The sequence below is a fragment of the Bradysia coprophila genome, unplaced genomic scaffold (assembly GCF_014529535.1).
Source record: "Bradysia coprophila strain Holo2 unplaced genomic scaffold, BU_Bcop_v1 contig_138, whole genome shotgun sequence".
NCBI lineage: Eukaryota > Metazoa > Arthropoda > Insecta > Diptera > Sciaridae > Bradysia > Bradysia coprophila.
The window spans coordinates 7,490,501-7,509,497 of record NW_023503409.1 but is presented as its reverse complement, the minus strand read 5'-3'; the positions used below and the strand labels follow the sequence as shown (position 1 = coordinate 7,509,497).

The window sequence follows — 18,997 nt, the reverse complement described above, 5'->3', positions numbered from 1 at the left end:
AAGACAAATTTCAATTCTAACACTTCATTTTTACTAACGTTTGAACAAAAATTCAAGATTTACTAGTTATGCCGTTAGGCTTTGTTTGTAGCTAACATATCACTTCATATCCTCTGAACTCACAACATTTTTTTTCTTCGAATTTTATTGTCATTGGTGTAATATAATCGGTGACCTATCTTAAAATACAATCGCTAAACCGAACTGGTGTGCATACGTTATTTTGCACCAGCTGGTCCCATTTGAAATTGTATGTGACCAGCTGGTGCAAAATAACGTATGCACACCAGTTCAGTTTAGCGATTGTATTTGGAAGGAAGTAACAAAAGAATAGTTCCAGTTATTTATAATGTAATTTTCTATAATATTCTCGTGCAACCAGCACACAATTAAAACAGATTTCACTAACCGTTTTTCAAATCTGCATAAATTTGGAAAACGGATGAAGGAAAATGTAAAAACGCGTATGTTGTACATTTCTCCATATTTTTTTTGTAAGTTATACAAAGTTACATGTAACCACTCAACCATTCTCTTTGCCGTTTCCAATGATTGCTGATAATATTATAGAGTTACCAATAAAGATGCTCCTAAGAGTTTTCCAATTTTTTTAATAAATGACTTTCACTATTAATTGTGCATACAAATGAAGTACTAAAATTGCGAATTTTCCTCTTTGTACCTTTCGCCTCGGAAAACTATACGCTGGTCATCATTAGTTGAATTGAAATTGATTTCCGTTTTCATTTATTTTCATCATTTTCCTTAACTATTCAGTAGCTATCATTTATTGTTTTACGTAGAAGTCATCTTTGTGTGAGTGTTTGTGTTCCGAGTAATTGTGGTACTAGATTGTTTTTGCTTTCCTTGTTTGTTTTTCATGTCTCATATACAACTAAACAAAAATAACTTTTTACTAACCAAAATGCCAACCATTCTCTTTTCTTGCTTTAGGTAAAAAGCGTCGCATTAAAATTAAACAAGAACCCTATCTTACTAACACATCCACTAACAATTCACCGTTCGATTGTAATCTTAAAATATCTCATCCAATGTCCTGGGCATTGGAAACGTACATGGATGAGAAGCCTCGATCACTGTTTCACCGTAATAAATCGTATAAATCAACCAGCAAGTCGCCATTCGGTCAAAACTATTCAAGGAATGTGCATTCCCTGAAACGCTTCAAACGTGAAAGTTTGGCGCACACCGACGACATGATCTATACGGCAAATGACGATAAGCCATGGTCTTGCAAAATGTGTAATCGAAAGTACAAGTGGAAGAATAGCCTAAATTGTCACATAAAAAATGAGTGCAACAAACCACCAAAATTTTTCTGTCAACGCTTGTGCGGATATAAAACAAACATTAACAGTAATCTGAAGCGACACCTAAATTCAAACTGTAAAGCGAAGGTTAATGTAGCCGCTGATAATTATTGTGAACAATTGAATTTGTAAGAGTCGTCAATATGCAGTTCTGGTTTTTTTGAGTTGAGTTTTTGAGCGAGCATTTTGTATTACTAATTGCAAGGATTTATAGACGTAATCCATTTTCATCATAAACAGCTGATTAAAGAGAGAGAGAGAGAGAAAAAAATGGTTAATTGTAATATTGGATAAGTAACCAGTCGATCTTAGTATAAAAAAATGAACAAAAGACAATTAACAACACAAGTTTGCTAAACAAAATTAGTTTATTAAATAATTAAAACAAATTAGGTGGTGTACCAATGTACCTATGCACATTGCACACCCATACATAACTAGTGAGTATATGATTTTCTTTAGATTTATAATATCTATTTTAACCCATTATATTTTACCAAAAACAAACAAAAGCAACTGCTATGGGATAGGCATAATAACGACACAAAAGTATTTTTTAAATTTTAAACTTACTTAACACACACGAGTATTTTTCTATGGTTTGCATTCATTTTCTTTAGTTTTTACTTGAAAGCGTTGAAGTACACAAGGTGGTGGTAAAATTTAAATTTTCACAATTTTTTTTGTTTGCATTAATTAATTAATTAATTTAAATTCATTAAAATATTGATTGATATGCCATATTAATATCCAAGTGAGAAAAATTTACTTAGTCTGGTGAAAGGTTATTTAAGAATTATTAATAACAAAAATCTTATCTATGCTAAATAACAGATTTCTAGTCATCTACTAATGTACGAAAAGCTCTAGTTTAAATTTAACAAAAAATTGTAACATAATTTTAATTCAAAAGCAAAGCATTCCACGCAGTTAATTTAAATAAATGTAAATTTTTTTTTGAGAAAATAATTCTTTCTTTCGGCATACATCCTTCATTGCCGGTGTGAGTTTAATTATAATTAGGGGAGATTGCATTTTTACATTAATTTTGAAGGACATTTTGAACTCAAGGATAAACTTGTTGACGCATGTTAAGATTATTCCTTAATAATTGCGTTCAATAAGCTTATCAGGTTACTTCTTGTGATAGGAAGAATGCTTTTCCTATTGATTTGTTTGTTCAAAAGTTTTAGTGCTTTCGATATATTAATGAATGTGTGTACGAAAAATGAATTTTGTATTTTTCGTACACGAATATTGACGAATATCTCGAAAATAATGAAACCTTTCTATAGAGACATCACAAGGAAAATAATTTTACATCACCAGGAATAAATGAAAATTATTTTAAAACAATTGTAAACAAAATTGATCGTTTTTGAGAACATTTTGTCTTAAGAATAAGAACACATAATCCATTAGTTTAACATTCACAGTGTTATTCACTCGGTATTAACAATATGAAAGTTATAAAGCACTTCGGGAACTGTCAACTTTACAAGAAAATCCAACTTGACGAATTTTTTTTTTTTTGTCCTGTTGGATTTTCCCTATAAAAATACCAAGTGTCCCATAAGTTGACAGTTTGCGAAGTGTTTTATACAAATAGTTGAAGTTGAAGTCACTTTAGTTTTAGTTGTTCTCAAGTCAGGATTTTCTGAAAATCGATCGATCGATTTGCAATCATTTTAATATTTTGTTTTAAGTATTTAGGTTTATTTCGTAGTTTTAATAGATATTTGCATGTATTTGGTGGACGAGTACAGTACGAACCATAAATCATTAAAAATATGAGTAAGGGATCGCTCATAAAGTATGTCACGCTCCGTGAGTTGAGACAGGACAACCAATACATTTTTTGAAGATTTCTTATAGTTTCAAGTGACAGAAGGAAAAGGTAGATATTTTAACGTGACATACCTTTCTTATGAACGACCCCCAATGGAAGGTAATTTATTATCGAAGGTGAGCAGAGTGATTTATTCAGTAGATTTTTTTCATTTAAAATTTACATTTCAGTGTCCTGGTAAAACGTAAGTATTACTTTGGGTCGTTGTAGCATTAGATCAGACCCATTTCGATGTATTTGAATGGGTCTCAAAGAACCAAAAAACAAAAAAAAAACAATTTCCCAGCACTAATTCTTTTACTAACTTGCAATTTTTTATTTTTAGGTGACGCTTCTGTAAAAAATACCCTACCTATCCAATAAATAAATAGATAAAAAATAGATGGAAATGCTGGCTCCCCGCATAGTTTCCTTATATATCTAGGTTTCTGTAGAGGTGGCGATGAATTTTATAGTTATGTAAATTATTATTAAACAAAAGTTATTTATTTTTGATTATTTGATTTTATTAATTTTTGAAAACGAACCGATTGTATATTATTGAGAAGTAAAAAATGATATTTAAGAAAACCAAACAAAAAAACAAATGAAATATTTGTGCTTCTGTAGTTTTATTTGAGTGCGTTAAAGTTAATTGTTTAATTTTTTATATATTTCATTGTTGATAAATATATTTCCTTCATTTATTCTGAAGTCGATTTGCATCGTTCTTATTTTTTATTGGTTATAGATGGCTTGACATTAATTTTAATTTTGTTTGTTAATTGAATTGTTAATGTGGTGATGGTGTTATGGTGTAATAAATACTCACATTTTAAAATTATAAATTTAAATTCAATAATATTTCATTATACACATTATTAAGCTGTAATCAAAGATAAACAAAATATTTTTAGCGATGTTTATTTTCAGATCAGAAATTGGCAAAATTAAATTTGATTTTTCAATTTTTTTTAATTCAAAAATTCAAGTTGTGAAAAGAAAAAAAAAACAAAAAAAATTATTGGCGCAGGTCTGAGATTACAGTTGTCATCTGCTTATTGTTTTTGTCCGGAAGAAACTAATCAAAACAAAATCAAATTTTTCTAAAAAAAAACAAAACTCCATTCATGTGTCATGTTTCGTGCAAAACTGAGCACAAAATATCTAACGTTTTAAGTATTTTTTTAAACTGTTAAAGGCGAATTAAAGCCCCGTATACCGTCACCGGATGACCAACCATGCGATTTACGACTTCTGACACCAGCCACTTGCCTACGCGAGTTACCACCAGCTGTTTCAATTTCGGCTGCCGCTACCGCTGCTACCGGAACATCACCGATAACGCCCGTTACACCAGCTGCGACAAATCCATTTTCATTATCTGTTTTCAAAACGGATAATTTGCCCACAATGCCGTTGTTAACAACGGTAGCTGGTGGTGCATATACATGCGGTAATGTTATCCATCCATTCCATATATTTATGGGACTGGATTAACTTACAATTTTTCATTAATATCATCTTTTCCAATTTCGAATTGCAGACAGATGTGGCAACTCATACGCCCGTCCACATAGCCTTAATCGTCATAAACGTTTTGAATGTGGTGTTGAGCCAAAATTCGGTAATTAAAATCAAAATATTTTTTTTAAATTTAATTTTGTTAATTATTTTTCCTATTTTTTTTCTTTCTTATTTTCGCAGAATGTCCAATTTGCCATAAAAAATCTAAACATAAACATAATCTAGTTTTACATATGCGAACACATCAGCAACGATGATTAAATGTAACGTCTTCTCTTCTTTCTTTTGGAAATTGTTGGTGGTATCCAAACTGTTTTTTTTTTCAAGAAATTTGTTGTTAATATCTTTTTTTGCTAGTTCTTAAGGTTGAGAGAAATATTCGTTCATAAACAGTGAAATATGTAGTTCAATTGAAAAAGAGTAAAATTTATAATAAAAATTTAACTTAAATAAAACGTTATATCCGGACATGTGTAGATCCATATGCATTTATTTTACTGTTATAATTACACGCAGTTGATTATACAAAAAATCTAAAAACATTTTCGTACATTTTCTTCGCGTTAGCTTTTCAAACGTTTATACAAATTGGAACATTTAATGAACTATATTTTCACTAAAATTAAACATTAAATTTCTGGTGGTTGTAGTCAAATCAATATTGGAATGTGATATGAATAAATAGTCGTCAATATTATTGGCATGGTAATGCAATTAAATATTTAAAGAAGAAAAAAAAAATGAAAAATTTAGCGTTAACAAAAAGTTGAAATGAAGTTATATTGTTGTTGGTTTTTATTATTCATTTAAAAAAGATTTTTTTTTATTTTCAATTTGACAAACGATCATGATTAAACAATAGAAATGGTATAATGATATTTCAATATCACTTAGCAATACAATAATTATTTTTTTGGGGTTCGTTCTTTTGTAATGGAGTTTCTCTAAAGTTAACTTCTTCTACAGATAACTAAATATTAAAGAAATAAAAAAAAAAACTTCCGTTAAACTACGGTCTTCGTAATAAAATTCGTAAATCACAATTTGATTTGTGTTGCCGGTAAAACCAGTAACTTTCTGAGTCGAATGGTAACACAACCTAGGAAAATTTATCATCTAAATTACAGTCAAAGCCAACCAATTTCATACCTTTTCACCAGCTGATCTACTCATATAAATCCACTGCTTGTATACGTTTTTATAAAATAATCACTCGAACGCACGTGGTGGAGGTAAAACCGTATAAACACACAGTGTGTTGTAGTGAGTGGACCACAGGATGTTTTTGAGAAATTGATTTTATGAATTCATTAAAATATTCCAGAATTTTTCAAATTTTGCTAAAACTTTTCAAAATTGCCAATTACAAATTCCAGAAAACTTTGGCAGAATCGGAAAAATGTCAACAAATTTTGGAAAGATTTAACAATTTTCTGAAAATGAATTTCCCAAAATTAGGCCATGAAACAGCTGAAGTAAATTTTCGGTATCAATTCGGTTGACCTTGGCTGTACCGTAACATAATTTACGTATAATTTTTTTGCGTATTTCGTATTGTGTAATGACGTGCATTAGTTATATATTAGGTGGATATATATATCGCTAACAAATTCATAAATTTTGTATGTGTAAAAGGAAAGCACAACGAAAGAAAAAAAATAATATTCGAAATAGAGGAAAAGAAAAATATCTAAAAAAATTATTAAATCTACGAAATAAGCACACATCATTTTTCCTTAAAAAAAATAAAATAAAAAACGAGTGAATTTGATTTTTATCTTAACATTTAAATTAGATTCATTGCAGATTTGTTTTTTTTTTCCTTTTTTTGAAATAATTCATTCAATTTGATTCATCAAAAAATAAAAACCCATACACACATCGTGATCATTTTATAGTCGTAAAAGCAACAATATGAAAATATATTTTTATAAAATATTTAACAATTTATAAAAATGGAAAAAATGAATAATATCTTATTAAAAAATAATATAAATAAATAAAAAAAATAATTTTATGTAAAGAAAAAAAAATAATTAAAATTTATCGTAACCATGGAGCTGTGAAAATATTTGATGTGATTATTTGTGATTGTTATTTAATTAACAAATAATTTGAAGTTATAATATTTTAATTTAAACAACAAAAGTTTTATGATTTTTCGAAAAGTAAACAAAAAAGAAACCACGAGGGATTAAACAAGAATTCTAATTTAAAAAGTCAAAAGAAAAATAAATAAATCGAAAGTGTAATTGAAGTGTTTAAATTAAAACAAAAAAAGCATAAATTTTGGAAGAATGTCTTGTTGAAACACATTGATTGATTTACCATTGGTATAATAGAGCTAAACTATTGAAAAAAAGCGGAAACGAAAATTGTAGTTAAAAGTGAAAAAAATTTCTCATTTATTAAATTATTAAAACGAAAAAAAAAACAAAGAAAAACAAGCAAACACGGACATTATTCCAAAAGCAAAATAATGTTGTATTTTTTTAAGATAAATAAGTCATTAACATAAATAATCTGGTAATGGGCAGTTAAAAAATATATTCAAATAATCCACACCTTTTTTTCAGTTAAACAAAATAATAAACCAATTACATTTTTATATGTAAACTAATAAAATAAAACCGCTGGATAGTATCCAGTGGATATATAATTTTCATTAAACAAAAAGAAGAAAAATATTAATTTCAAAACTATTTTACAATAATCAGGAATATTGTTATCATATTAATGAATAATGTTATTTTTATTTACTTAAAATATATACAGAACGGAAGAAAACGAGACGGTGTTGTTGGTTTTAATGTCGTTATGGTGTTAAAGTTAAAAGAGTGAAAACAAAAAATTGTAATTGTCACAAGAAAATGGTAGTTTTGTGAAATATAGGTAACAAAAACATCTTTGAAAAATACAGTTTCTCGTTCAATTAAATTTTAAATTTTATTTTGGAAATTTCTCTAAATTCAAAATTTTTATCACTAAAGCACCACATGAAAGAAACATCAATCAAGTTTTACGAAAATTACACGTGCAATTATTTTGTTGTTGATTTAAAAAAATGTAAAGTCATCAATACATTCGAGTGAAAACAATCATAAAAAATTTTAATTAATTAAAATTACAGTTCCAACCATCACAGATATGTTTGCCGACATTTTTTTTTTAAATTAATAAATTATATATTTTTACAGTTGACGAATTCTAACTTGTCGCATTTCATTTCCATTCATCCACTAGCGACACTGTGTCTCTAAATCATTGTCATAGTGATTTACATGTGAAATGAATTGGAGTGAAATCGCACAGGGCAAAACATCTAAATCCGAGCCTTCTCCCCAATCAAAAGTGACAAAAAATTAAGTCATCAGTAATAAAAATGATTTTGTCATGAACAAAAGAATTTGGAGTTTCGTAAAAAAGCACTGCTCGTATTTAGATGTTTTACCTTATCTGGACACATTTTCCTAGATTTTGACATATTTTCCCTAATTTTGTTTTTCTAAAAAAAAGTCGCTGCCATAATGCTAAAAATTCTAATTTCTTTAATGTAGAAAGTGTGCACTTTTCAGCACCTATTTTTATGAAGTCTTTTCTTTAAGTTTCATTTCTTCATTAAATTTTATCTAAAGAAGTCTAGAAATATCAGACTGAAGGCAAGCACATATCTGAGGTCAGTTGAATTACCGATTCAGAGTTTTTTTTCGATAATTTTACTGAAAAACAATTGGTTATTTGAATGTCACTTAATTGTTGTTTCAAAAGGCAAAACTTGATTAAATCTGAATTTATTATAATCTTAAATCCTTCCCTAATTCCTAACAGATGACCCATTCACCTGTTTTAAAACATGTTTCCATTAGTAAAGTTTTGATATTTTTTATTTATTTTTTTATTTAGCGAAACGTATTAATGTTCAACACGCATCCAACTGTTTTGTGCACTATTTAAAAATTAGCAAATACTCAAAGAAAGACTTCGATTGGAATTCCGAATCAATCTCACCCAATTATTACCTTACTAATTGATTTAATTTCTAGGTCTCGATGAGGACACGTACATAATTTCGACGGACGTTTCGCTAGAATCAACAGTACAAGACTTTGAGCGTGATGAACACGGTTACTTCATTTGTCCGAATGGGGAGTGCAATAAAAGGTGACTATATTCTTGATCGTACAAATGGAATAAACTATGGATAATATTGAAACGTTTTCCAATTTTAATTTTTTTTTACAGTTATCGCCTGAAAAATGCATTGATGCGTCACATCCGACACGCATGTTCGAAAACGCGGAGCTATGAGTGTCCGATTTGTTTCAAACGATTCGGATACGCCTTTTACATAACAAAACATATTGAAACCGTACACCAAATGCCAAATTATTTCTCCAAAGATTCCTTAGTTTGAAGTACTTAATTTATCTGCCGGTTTCAGATGTCCATTGAAATTTTGTGTTGAATGTACCAATGTACGAATATAGTAAATTTTTTGTGATGATTCTAAATCTTGACTATTTGAGGCTAAGACAAGAACATAATGGATCTCTGTAGCCATTTGACTGCAAGCGAACAAAACGAGATATGGTTGGTTAGTGACTCCTTCGTATGCTAATTTTAGAGAATCCCAAAATTTTGTACACAACTTCCGCTAGTTCACAGTACGTTTTAATAACTACTGATTAAGCGAACAACATTTAAATCGATCTACCCTGAGTACACGCGAAAATAGTTGAAGGAATACTTACACTCATGTATGTATTAAACCAGATAAGAACAGAGCCAGAAAAGTTTATAGAATGCTGTTGCGAGTATTTCTGAGTGAATGCATAACTTGCGACACTATTTACACCGAAAATCTCACCGAAATTTCGCAAGCAAAAATTCAATCAACTAACAATCGATTTCACTACGTTATGATCTGAAATTCATTTTTACTCGGGATTAGTCCGACTTTAAAAGTTACAGTGGACGTCAGTGAAATTCAGTGAGAAGTCTGCTTCAGCTGACCAACTCATACAAACAAAGGGCCTGTACTTGTTTATAAGTGTGGAATACATGCACATCGTGGTCGTGGCAAAACCGTGTAAAAACGTATGAGCAGTTTTTGTTTGTGTGAGTGGACCAGCTGAAAATCAACTAAATCTCACTGACGTCCACTGTAACTTCTTTATCGAAAATCGTCAATTGGTTGATTTGAAAGCAGTTCCGACTAAGAGTTATACGAAAACCTTTTTTTATATATTTTTTGTTCGTTGAAATGCTTGAAAAGCATTATATTGCTCCACCTATCTTTTACGTAGAAAACAGATTAGATTTTTAGTGCCTTCTTCTCTCGCCTATAAAAGAAAGTAAAGGAAAAAAGTGCTTGTCCCTGCAACCACTAAATTCTATGAAATTATACCTGTCCTCTATTATAACTACTCCTCAAAGCCAATTAACTAACACGTAGTCATTACAGAGCATGATTGTATTCTTATTCGTATCTTGCCTGCGCAAACTAGAAAGAGGTAAAATATCGCCCATTGTTTTTTGAACGAAATAGCTTATCGATTCACCAACCATCATGGCATTCACTAACAGACAAATTTATTTCTAATATTTTAGGCAAACACACTCCAAACAAACTAACATCCAGAGCATTCCCAAAACCGACAGACTATCCAATAATAAACGAAAAACTGTCTTGCTCGAAATGCGGCGTTCAGTATAAATTCGAAAAAGCGCTGCGATCGCACATGGCAAACTGTAATATCATCGTAAAATGTCCATTTTGTCCGGCTTATTTGAATGGGCGCAATTTACTTGCCAGTCACGTCGAAACGCATCGGCCAGGATATCGACGTTAAACCAATCCATTCGACGATATAGTAATTATGATTTGTTTCTTGGAAATCAGTTGATTTGCCGTTTATTTTTTATGTTTAATCGCAAAGCACTGCTTCTAGCATGAATACTAAATTGACAAGTGTCAAAGTTAGAGGCTGAAGAGATAAGAACTACCGCTCCATACAACGAAAACAAGTCATCTATCTTTATAAGGAAACGCGGTTCCTACTAAGATTTCATCAGCCTCCGAATATTTTCTATGTTCATGCTAGAAGCAGTGCTGTGTTAACGGACTTAAATTACGATTTTAGTATTATTACACAATGTATTGTTCCGCCCCCCGTATTTGAAATTATTTTGTTTTCTTTCGCAGGATTGCAAGAACTTTTTTTTTATTAATTTTAATTTACATTATTGGTAGAATGTAGGAGAAAATTAATTTTCGACAACTCATGTTCCTTTAATTAGCATCAGAATATTGAAAAACAATTGGAATTGAATTCAGCTAATTAAAATCTTAAGTTAAGACAACGATTTTTGACCAATAAAATTAAAATTTGTCAATCCTTACTACCTTGATATTTGTACATTTTCTCGCCAATGTTTGTAATTTAATGAGCCATGTACTACATATCTAAGACTGTAGTCATGAGGGCTTGCTTGTAATATATATAGAGAGGCGGTGTTCGCTTTCCAATACTTTCTTCATTTACTTTAATAATCTAATTCACGCCGTAAGTGCGGTCGAAATTCAAAATGGAAAGTGCGGAGGTCTTTCCAACTTAGCGTCATTTTAACACAAGGAAGCGTTCAAGCGTTAAAATGTATTTTTCGGATCACTTTTTCATCGTTCACTTAAAATTCGAATTTTAGGCACATTTACGGCGTGAACTGACTTTAAAAAAAATGGCAGACAGATGTCTAAGATCCATCCATGGGACTATTTTAAGGTCCGTAAATAACAAAAGTTTTCTTTAAATCATGAAGAACCTTGTACAAACAATAGGACTGACTTCTATTAACACATATGTATAAAGCAAAACCATTTTCAATTTTATCTTTGTTAGCTAGCCACTAATCCATCACGATCTAATATCATTTCATCATTTTTATTCATTTATTTTCACGATTTTTATTTCTTATTGATCCATTTCAATCATCTAACCGAGCCAATTTTAACGTAACGATTATCATTCTAGGTATTGATACGTCCGATTTTCTGCAACAAATGTTTTATACGGAAGACGAACCGAATGGTGTACAATGCAAACTGTGTTATCGTTTCTACGACACGCCGGCCAAGTTAATGCATCACGTGCAAAAATATTGCACGAAAGAGAAAAAATACAAATGTTTTTACTGCTCGTACCGTTCAAAGAGGCGAGACCATATCCACCGCCACATGAACAAGTTGCACACGGCCGAAGTATTAAATCGAATCAATTTGGGATTGTCGATGAACATCGAAGAGGATGTAACTGAACGAACTGATGATAATTGCAATTCATACTTGAATGGGTAGCATCTATTGGGAAGGGGAAAACGATTTGTGATTGTCCAGTTGAAATTTGCAGTGTTAAGCCATTAAAGGAAATGCTAATCGATGACATTATACTTTTACTTAATTAAAATTAAAGAGAAATGGAATACTGATGAGGGGGCGATACAAAGAAGCTTAAATCCGTAGATGAATCCTGTTATCGGTTTTTGGATGAACTCGAAATTCTTAAAAAGGAACACTCCACCGTACATATCAACTTACGTGTCCTATCTAAATTGAAATCAGCTGTCTAAGCTCTAGCAATTTAATACATTTAATACGCGTTCGTTCTTAAGGAACAATTTTCCTTTACTTATTACTACTCGAATGATGATCAATAAATTGAAATTATAGTATTGAATCATCGTCTGTTGGCCTAATTTTAAGTAGTTTTCGAAAATAATTATGAAAAATATTTATTGTCACTCCTGGCTCAAGACAAGTAGCTGGGTTTTTCTCGTGGTTCAACCATAAAAGTCTACCCATTTATTTTGAGTCTGAGTGCATTTTTATATTGTTATCGTTAAAAATATTACGACAATCTCATCAAAACTCAAATATTAAAAAAAATCATTAAACACATGAAGTATGTGCGATACGGTTAAACGATGTGCATTCCCATTTCATAGTTAAATAACAGTCCCACTCACGTTGAACAAAATCCGTCTCAGGACCTCCGATGTCGTTACTCTATCTGATATACTAAACAATAACTCTAGCACATCATAATTGACAACAAAATGGATTCTGAGTCTGATTCTGCGTTATCACGTGTTTCTATGCATTACCATACGTTTATACGCGTTTTCATGTAAACTTTGATTGTGTCTGTTTGACTCAGAATCAATTTTTTTGTCAATCATGATGTTCTGGAGTATTGATTAGTATATCAGATGGAGACACGAAGGCCACATTCTTCGACAAGTTCTGAGACCGATTTTTTTTAACGTGAGTAGGGATTATAAATAATAAACTATGACGTAGAATTTAAGGGATGGCGGGGATATATTTACATTTTAATCAAACAATAAAAACTTTTTGTTTTACTACTTACCATTCGTTTTGTCTTTAGAAACTATTTTTTAAGTAAATTTGGAATATCTGGGTAGATCACCCTACATGGCGAAGATAACATAGCTTTTCCCTTACGACACCAACAATTTTGTTGGTAATGATTCAATCTACTAATATGATTGTACAACCTCAATTAAAATTCCAAACGATCGCGAAACTTTATCCCTATTTTTTTGATTGTATTATGCTATGTTCCGTTTTGTTGGTTTATTTTTTGTATGAACATTGCTGGTAGTTTATGAAATCAATAGCCTCTGTTCCGTAAATGTTTTTTCCTTTTTTTTTACTTTTACTGCACACATCATTTCATACAAAATCTAAAAATTAATTTTATCTTAAAAAAAAATCTTTCTTGAACCAAACTTTTCAGATCCGGAAAATTGTTTCATGAGTGAATACGATTCGTTTGTGAATGGCGGAACTAATGACAATAGTATGCGTACATGGCATATTAGCTCCGGACCGAAACGGTTTTATAAAGATTCGTCTTCGTTCGATAAATTTAGCCCCGGTTCCGGTGTGGAAAAGAAACATGCGTGCGTAATTTGTTCGAAGCAATTTGCGCGTTTATGGAATTTAGAACGACACATCAAAAATGTACACAACGACCGATTTCCGGTGTGCATATGAGATAAAAGAAAAGCGAAACAAGAATATTGTGATGTGTAGATGTAGACAATAGGATTTACGATTGATTTTTTGTTTCTGATTTTGAATTTAAATTGGTCGGAGAATGTATACCAGAACAGAGAATTTTAGAGTTTATTTTATTGATAAGAAAGTATCCCACAAAAAAATAGATTTTTTTTTGTACAAAAATAAGAAATAAATTTTTCGTTACGAAATAATTTGTAGTTTTAATGAGTCCAAGTTTGATTTGATGATTCTATTCACTTTTTTTAGTGTTTTAATTTATCTAATTTTAGTCAGCATTGTAACGAGTTAATTTAACAAGTTGATGTTTTTCGTGTTGTTCATACCGTTTTCGTTTTATTTTTCTTTCTTTCTTTTTTAACTTAACATTTTCGTTTTTAACTTTTAATTTTTAATTTTTTTTAAATTATTTTATTTTACAAATATTTCCTTAAACAAACATTTCAGATTTTCTTGGCATACGTCTGATGGAAGATTACGATAGTTACGATTATGGTGATGAAAATGCCACTAGTCGTCCGGCATGGCATTCACACACGGACGGATATTATAGGAAAAGTCGAACGAGCAAAAATGCGAATGTGCCTTGTGAAAAGTGTGGTAAATTGTATACAACTCGCAGCATCATGCTGAGGCATATGAATCATGAATGTAATGTTGAGAAAAAAGTGTTCTGCACAATCTGCTTTAAACGGTTCCGCAGACAATGGAATTTAAAGCAGCACATCAAAAAGGTGCATCATAAACATAGCAATGAGACGTAACGCCGGTTTGCTCTGTATACTTTCGAACAATGAGTGCTTCAAAAGCGATTTTGTTTTTCTCGATCGTAGAGACTTTTAGTCGTCATTATATTTTGTATGTTTTTGTTGGAACGTCATTTAGAGTTTTATGGAAGCGAACGTAAAAAGTGTATAGTTAGTGTAAACGAACTTTGTGCCAATAAACAGCGGTTCCAAATATTTCATTAAGTTTACTCTTATGAGGTACATACACAGCATTAATACATAACTTCAAAGGAACATTGTTGTCTAGAGGGCAGTGTTTTATTTTCGATCATAAACCAATTTTGAATAAAATGTTACGGACATAATGTTTGTATGTCTCACATTTACATGAATATCAATCAATGTCTTGAAATTTTATTTTAATAAAAAGAAATTTGTTGTTTTTTCACCTATGGCTGCAACTGAACTAAAGAATAATTCTGATTTAAAATTGAATTCAGATCGAATGACGAAAGGGCTTTTATTTTAGGACAAATATATGAACAATTCGACCGTGATTGAATCAATTTCACCGAATATTTAAAGATCAAACTCAGACCAAATTTTTTTTTTGGTATTTTTAGTTTTGTTAAAAATTTAATTCAAATTTAATTTATAATCTCAAAATATTTTATTTATTCAAAGAAAGGAAAAATCATTTAACGAACATTTGTCTTGTATCTTAATTTATTGTTAATTTAATTTGCTAAAACAAAACATTTAATTTTCTTAATTAATTATTCGTGTTTTTTTGTTTCAATAAAAGTATTTACACTCAATTTTATGATTTTATTTAAATTCTATTTAACACCATTCCGCTGAACGATCAACAATTTCGTTAAATAATTTACCTGGTAAGGTAAGAAATTCTTTTTTTTTTTAATTTATACGAAAAGTCCTTCTAACCTTCATTAGTCATCCAAACCTATTCACAACACTTTTATGTTTCCTGCATATTTAATCAACAAATCCAATCGGTTTTTGCTTAAATAAATTCCAAAAATTTCAACATTTACTAATTCATCAAACTGTCATTTTCAGCTTTCCTCGATAATGCAGATGCCAGTGTGTCGTTATATGCGTTGGAAAACTGTGGCATCATAAGCAACAGTGAGGACGGCAGCCAGAACAAACAACCGGTTATCTACAAATGTATGCTTGATTGTGGACGCACATACAAATCCTACCACACAAGTAAGAATCAAATCGATATAGGGCACGGAGACCAGTATTCGGCCATGAACCAGTATCAATGAAAGAACGATATGTGGCCGATTGCTGGTTCATGGCCGAATACTGGAGCCCGTACCCTATATTTGTGCTGAGATTCAATTCCATTAATTTTCGGATTTTCCCTTTTCCAGTGACCAGGCAAGTGAATCATAATGATTGATAAAAAATCAGTTTTTTTTTATTGAATTCTATTTTCGACGCCCTTTAGACACATGAAGTTCGAATGTGGCGTGGAAAAGCTTTTTCAGTGTACCTCATGCGATAAGCGATTTTCGCACAAACATCATCTTAAAAATCATTGTCTTCATACGAAGAAATGTGCTTTCGGTATGACCGATTTAGCCTAATTGGAATTATGTGATTTTATGCTAAGCTGAATGGATATAATTTGTTATCACTCTGTCAGAGTGTCGTAAATTGATATGTGAATCGTTTTTGACTGTGTGCAGCAACTAAACGATGACGTTAAGTGAAATCTTTTTTTTTTATTTACAATATTCACGGAACTTAAATCTGTGTGGACTTTTGGAACAAAAAATTCATAGTTTTTGGATGTAATTTTTGATTACTTTTCCATATTTAATCCGTAATTTCTGCCGTAATTTGCACGAGAGACTTGGTGAAGACAGTAAACAGAAGAATTTTCACTAAGTCTCTAATGTAAAATAGAGCAGTGTTGTTAGCTGGTGATAAAACATTATTATTGTAATGAATGTAATTTGAACTTTAACGAAAAATATATTTTGTAACACAAATTGGTTCTTTTTACTGCGAAAAACATTGAATCAAATGCTTAAAATTTCAATATAAACAGTAAGATCTATCTGTAGCCGTACTATCCTCACTGTAGTATTGATAGCATCCTCAATACTAAACAATTTTCAATTTTCTAATTTTTTTTTTATTGTAAATTCAAAACAACGACAAAATGTTTATACTTTCAGACCCGACGAGTGCAAAGAAAATTCAGATTGACGATGTCAAGGAAATGACTCAAAAATTTAAGAAATTTGAAATTAAATTGAAATCTTCCAAGAATGAGCTGCCGAGAAATGAAATTTCTTTACATCGCTGTGATAAGTGTTACTTAGTGTTTCGCACATCGATTCTGTTAGGAAGTCACGTGAAGAAAAAGCATTAAAGAAATTAAATTTTGATACAAAAAAAAACAAGTTTTAAATGAGAGGAGATTGGCTGTAAGAAGAAAAACCGATTGGTAATTTATCGCTCAACTAAGAAATGTTCTCAAATAAACCACATCAATTCCAATAAATAATATTTGAAAACCAGTAAAATTGTCCGATGTTTCAGTGTTTTCCTTAGTTCCGTTATCAAATTGTGTCTGATTCCGATTAATATTTTCTTAAAATTTTAGGTCAATCAAACAAAGACGATTCTCTTCCATTTACATGGTCTACAACTACGCGGCCTGCACAAAATTCAATCTTAATCGGACCAGCGTTCACAGTAAGTTACTGATTTGCGTCTAAGGCGTTTGTGATAGACTAAAATTTGCATTTTCTTTTTACAATAAGCATGTGACCATGGCGGATCTGATGACCGAATTGAGGAATTTGGGTAAACAATTGGAACTTAGACGAAGTATCATGGTTTTGCTTACATGAACTTTCTTCTAGATAACAAACTTACAAGTGGTCTAAAGGGCATAGAATATCAAATAAAATTACAGCGAAGAATATGCGACGACGGAAAACCGTTGAAAGAACCCTTTTCCCAAACGATAACTGAAACCGAACTGATTTTCGATTTTCCCATTAACAAATCAGAAGATTTGATTTATTTCCTGGACAGTTTGAATGACAAACATTATCGAGATGTTATGGTTTGTAAAGATAAACCACCTTATGGCACTCAATTTGATAATTTTCGATGAAAAAATGTATCCATAGTTGGCACGCTGCAAACAGTTGGGTGGAGTAACATCAGCAAAAATGGTTCGAAATATTTGGAAATTTTTATTCTCACCGGACATTCAAAAACTGTTGAACTGGTCCGGTCAAAATGACAAAATTCGGATTGAGAATTCGAAATTATTTTCGTTGGTTGAAGGTTTGTGAAACAGGAAACTCCCATTTCATGGCACAGACTCACACATTGCATTTGTATTTTTGCAGGCGCAACTCTTCAAATGTTCCCTACGACGACGTTAAACAAAATTTCAGACATAACCAAGATTTACTTTCAAAATGTCAAAACGCGCTTGAAAAAGAAAAATTACGAAAGTGCGGACGAGATTGATAATTGTTGAAATGTTACATTAGGTACTTAGATACTTGTGATGCGGTTACATCATTTTGAACTAGACCAGAAAATTATGATTTAAGACATTCAAGTAGCAAAACTGAGAAATGGTTTTCCTCCGTAGTCGTCGTCACACTTTAATACAGACTCTACTGTAACATTCTCGGTAAAATAAAAATTTTGAATTTGTTAAACAGGTCAGCTACGAGCCCCTGGTTTTATCTATTTCAAGCGCATATTTGTGTGTGACTCTATTCTTTCTTTAATTGGCAGGAGGCTCGTAACTACCCTGTTTACCCTTTGCGCTGTGCTTTACTTTGAGCAGTTGCTCACTTTTTAAATTTTGGGTTAATTTGGGTTAATCAGAGTGAGTAACCCCTCGCTTTACTTGGTTATCAATGGCGTCATTTAATAGTTATTTACGATATCAAGTGCAAAGTGCTTTATTAGGCGAGACACAATACACATTACCGAGTTTCATGCAACGTTCTATGCAACAGAGACGTCTAAAGTGTGACAATTTCTACACTATGAAGCTGTGTTGCATAAAATTGTTTACGTAACTCGGGATAAAAATGAAAAGTTTTTTTTTTATTTATTAACATCGGCCTAGACTTAAATCAATGTTCATCCGAAAACTGGACTTTCTTTGAAAATCTGATCCCTAGTTATGTATAGGAGACAGTGTAAATCTTTAGCCAACATACTCCTCTGCGGATTAATTTTTACAATTTTTATTAGAACGATTATGAACGTTCCAACGTTAAATGTAAAATATTTTGTATTTTGTTATAAGCATTTTTAAGTGAAATAAAAATATTAATTGAAGGTCTGGCGAGAGCGTATCTGTACAGAAGAAAGGACGTCATGTCATCAACCCCTAACTATGAAATCGTTCGATTGAGCTCGGTGATCATTCATAAATATATAAAATAAACCCCAAACATGA

The 18,997-nt window shown here is 31.0% G+C and overlaps 1 protein-coding gene across 13 annotated transcripts in view; it reads left to right on the top strand.

The window, feature by feature from the left end:
* Positions 1-18,997, top strand: part of LOC119073839 (longitudinals lacking protein, isoforms A/B/D/L) — a 144,156-nt gene that overhangs the window by 66,945 nt on the left and 58,214 nt on the right. Inside the window, exons 5-9 of one of the 13 annotated variants that reach the window (XM_037179663.1) lie at positions 17,162-17,253; positions 17,322-17,364; positions 17,424-17,629; positions 17,697-17,856; positions 17,922-18,199. The exons of 11 other annotated variants lie outside the window; for them this stretch is intronic. In XM_037179663.1, the coding sequence (XP_037035558.1) occupies positions 17,162-17,253; positions 17,322-17,364; positions 17,424-17,629; positions 17,697-17,856; positions 17,922-18,055 (635 nt within the window). In that variant the 3' untranslated portion in view covers positions 18,056-18,199. Of the gene's footprint in view, positions 1-954; positions 2,090-17,161; positions 17,254-17,321; positions 17,365-17,423; positions 17,630-17,696; positions 17,857-17,921; positions 18,200-18,997 lie in introns of those variants that run through there. One more of the 13 variants, XM_037179671.1, reaches the window with a different exon arrangement.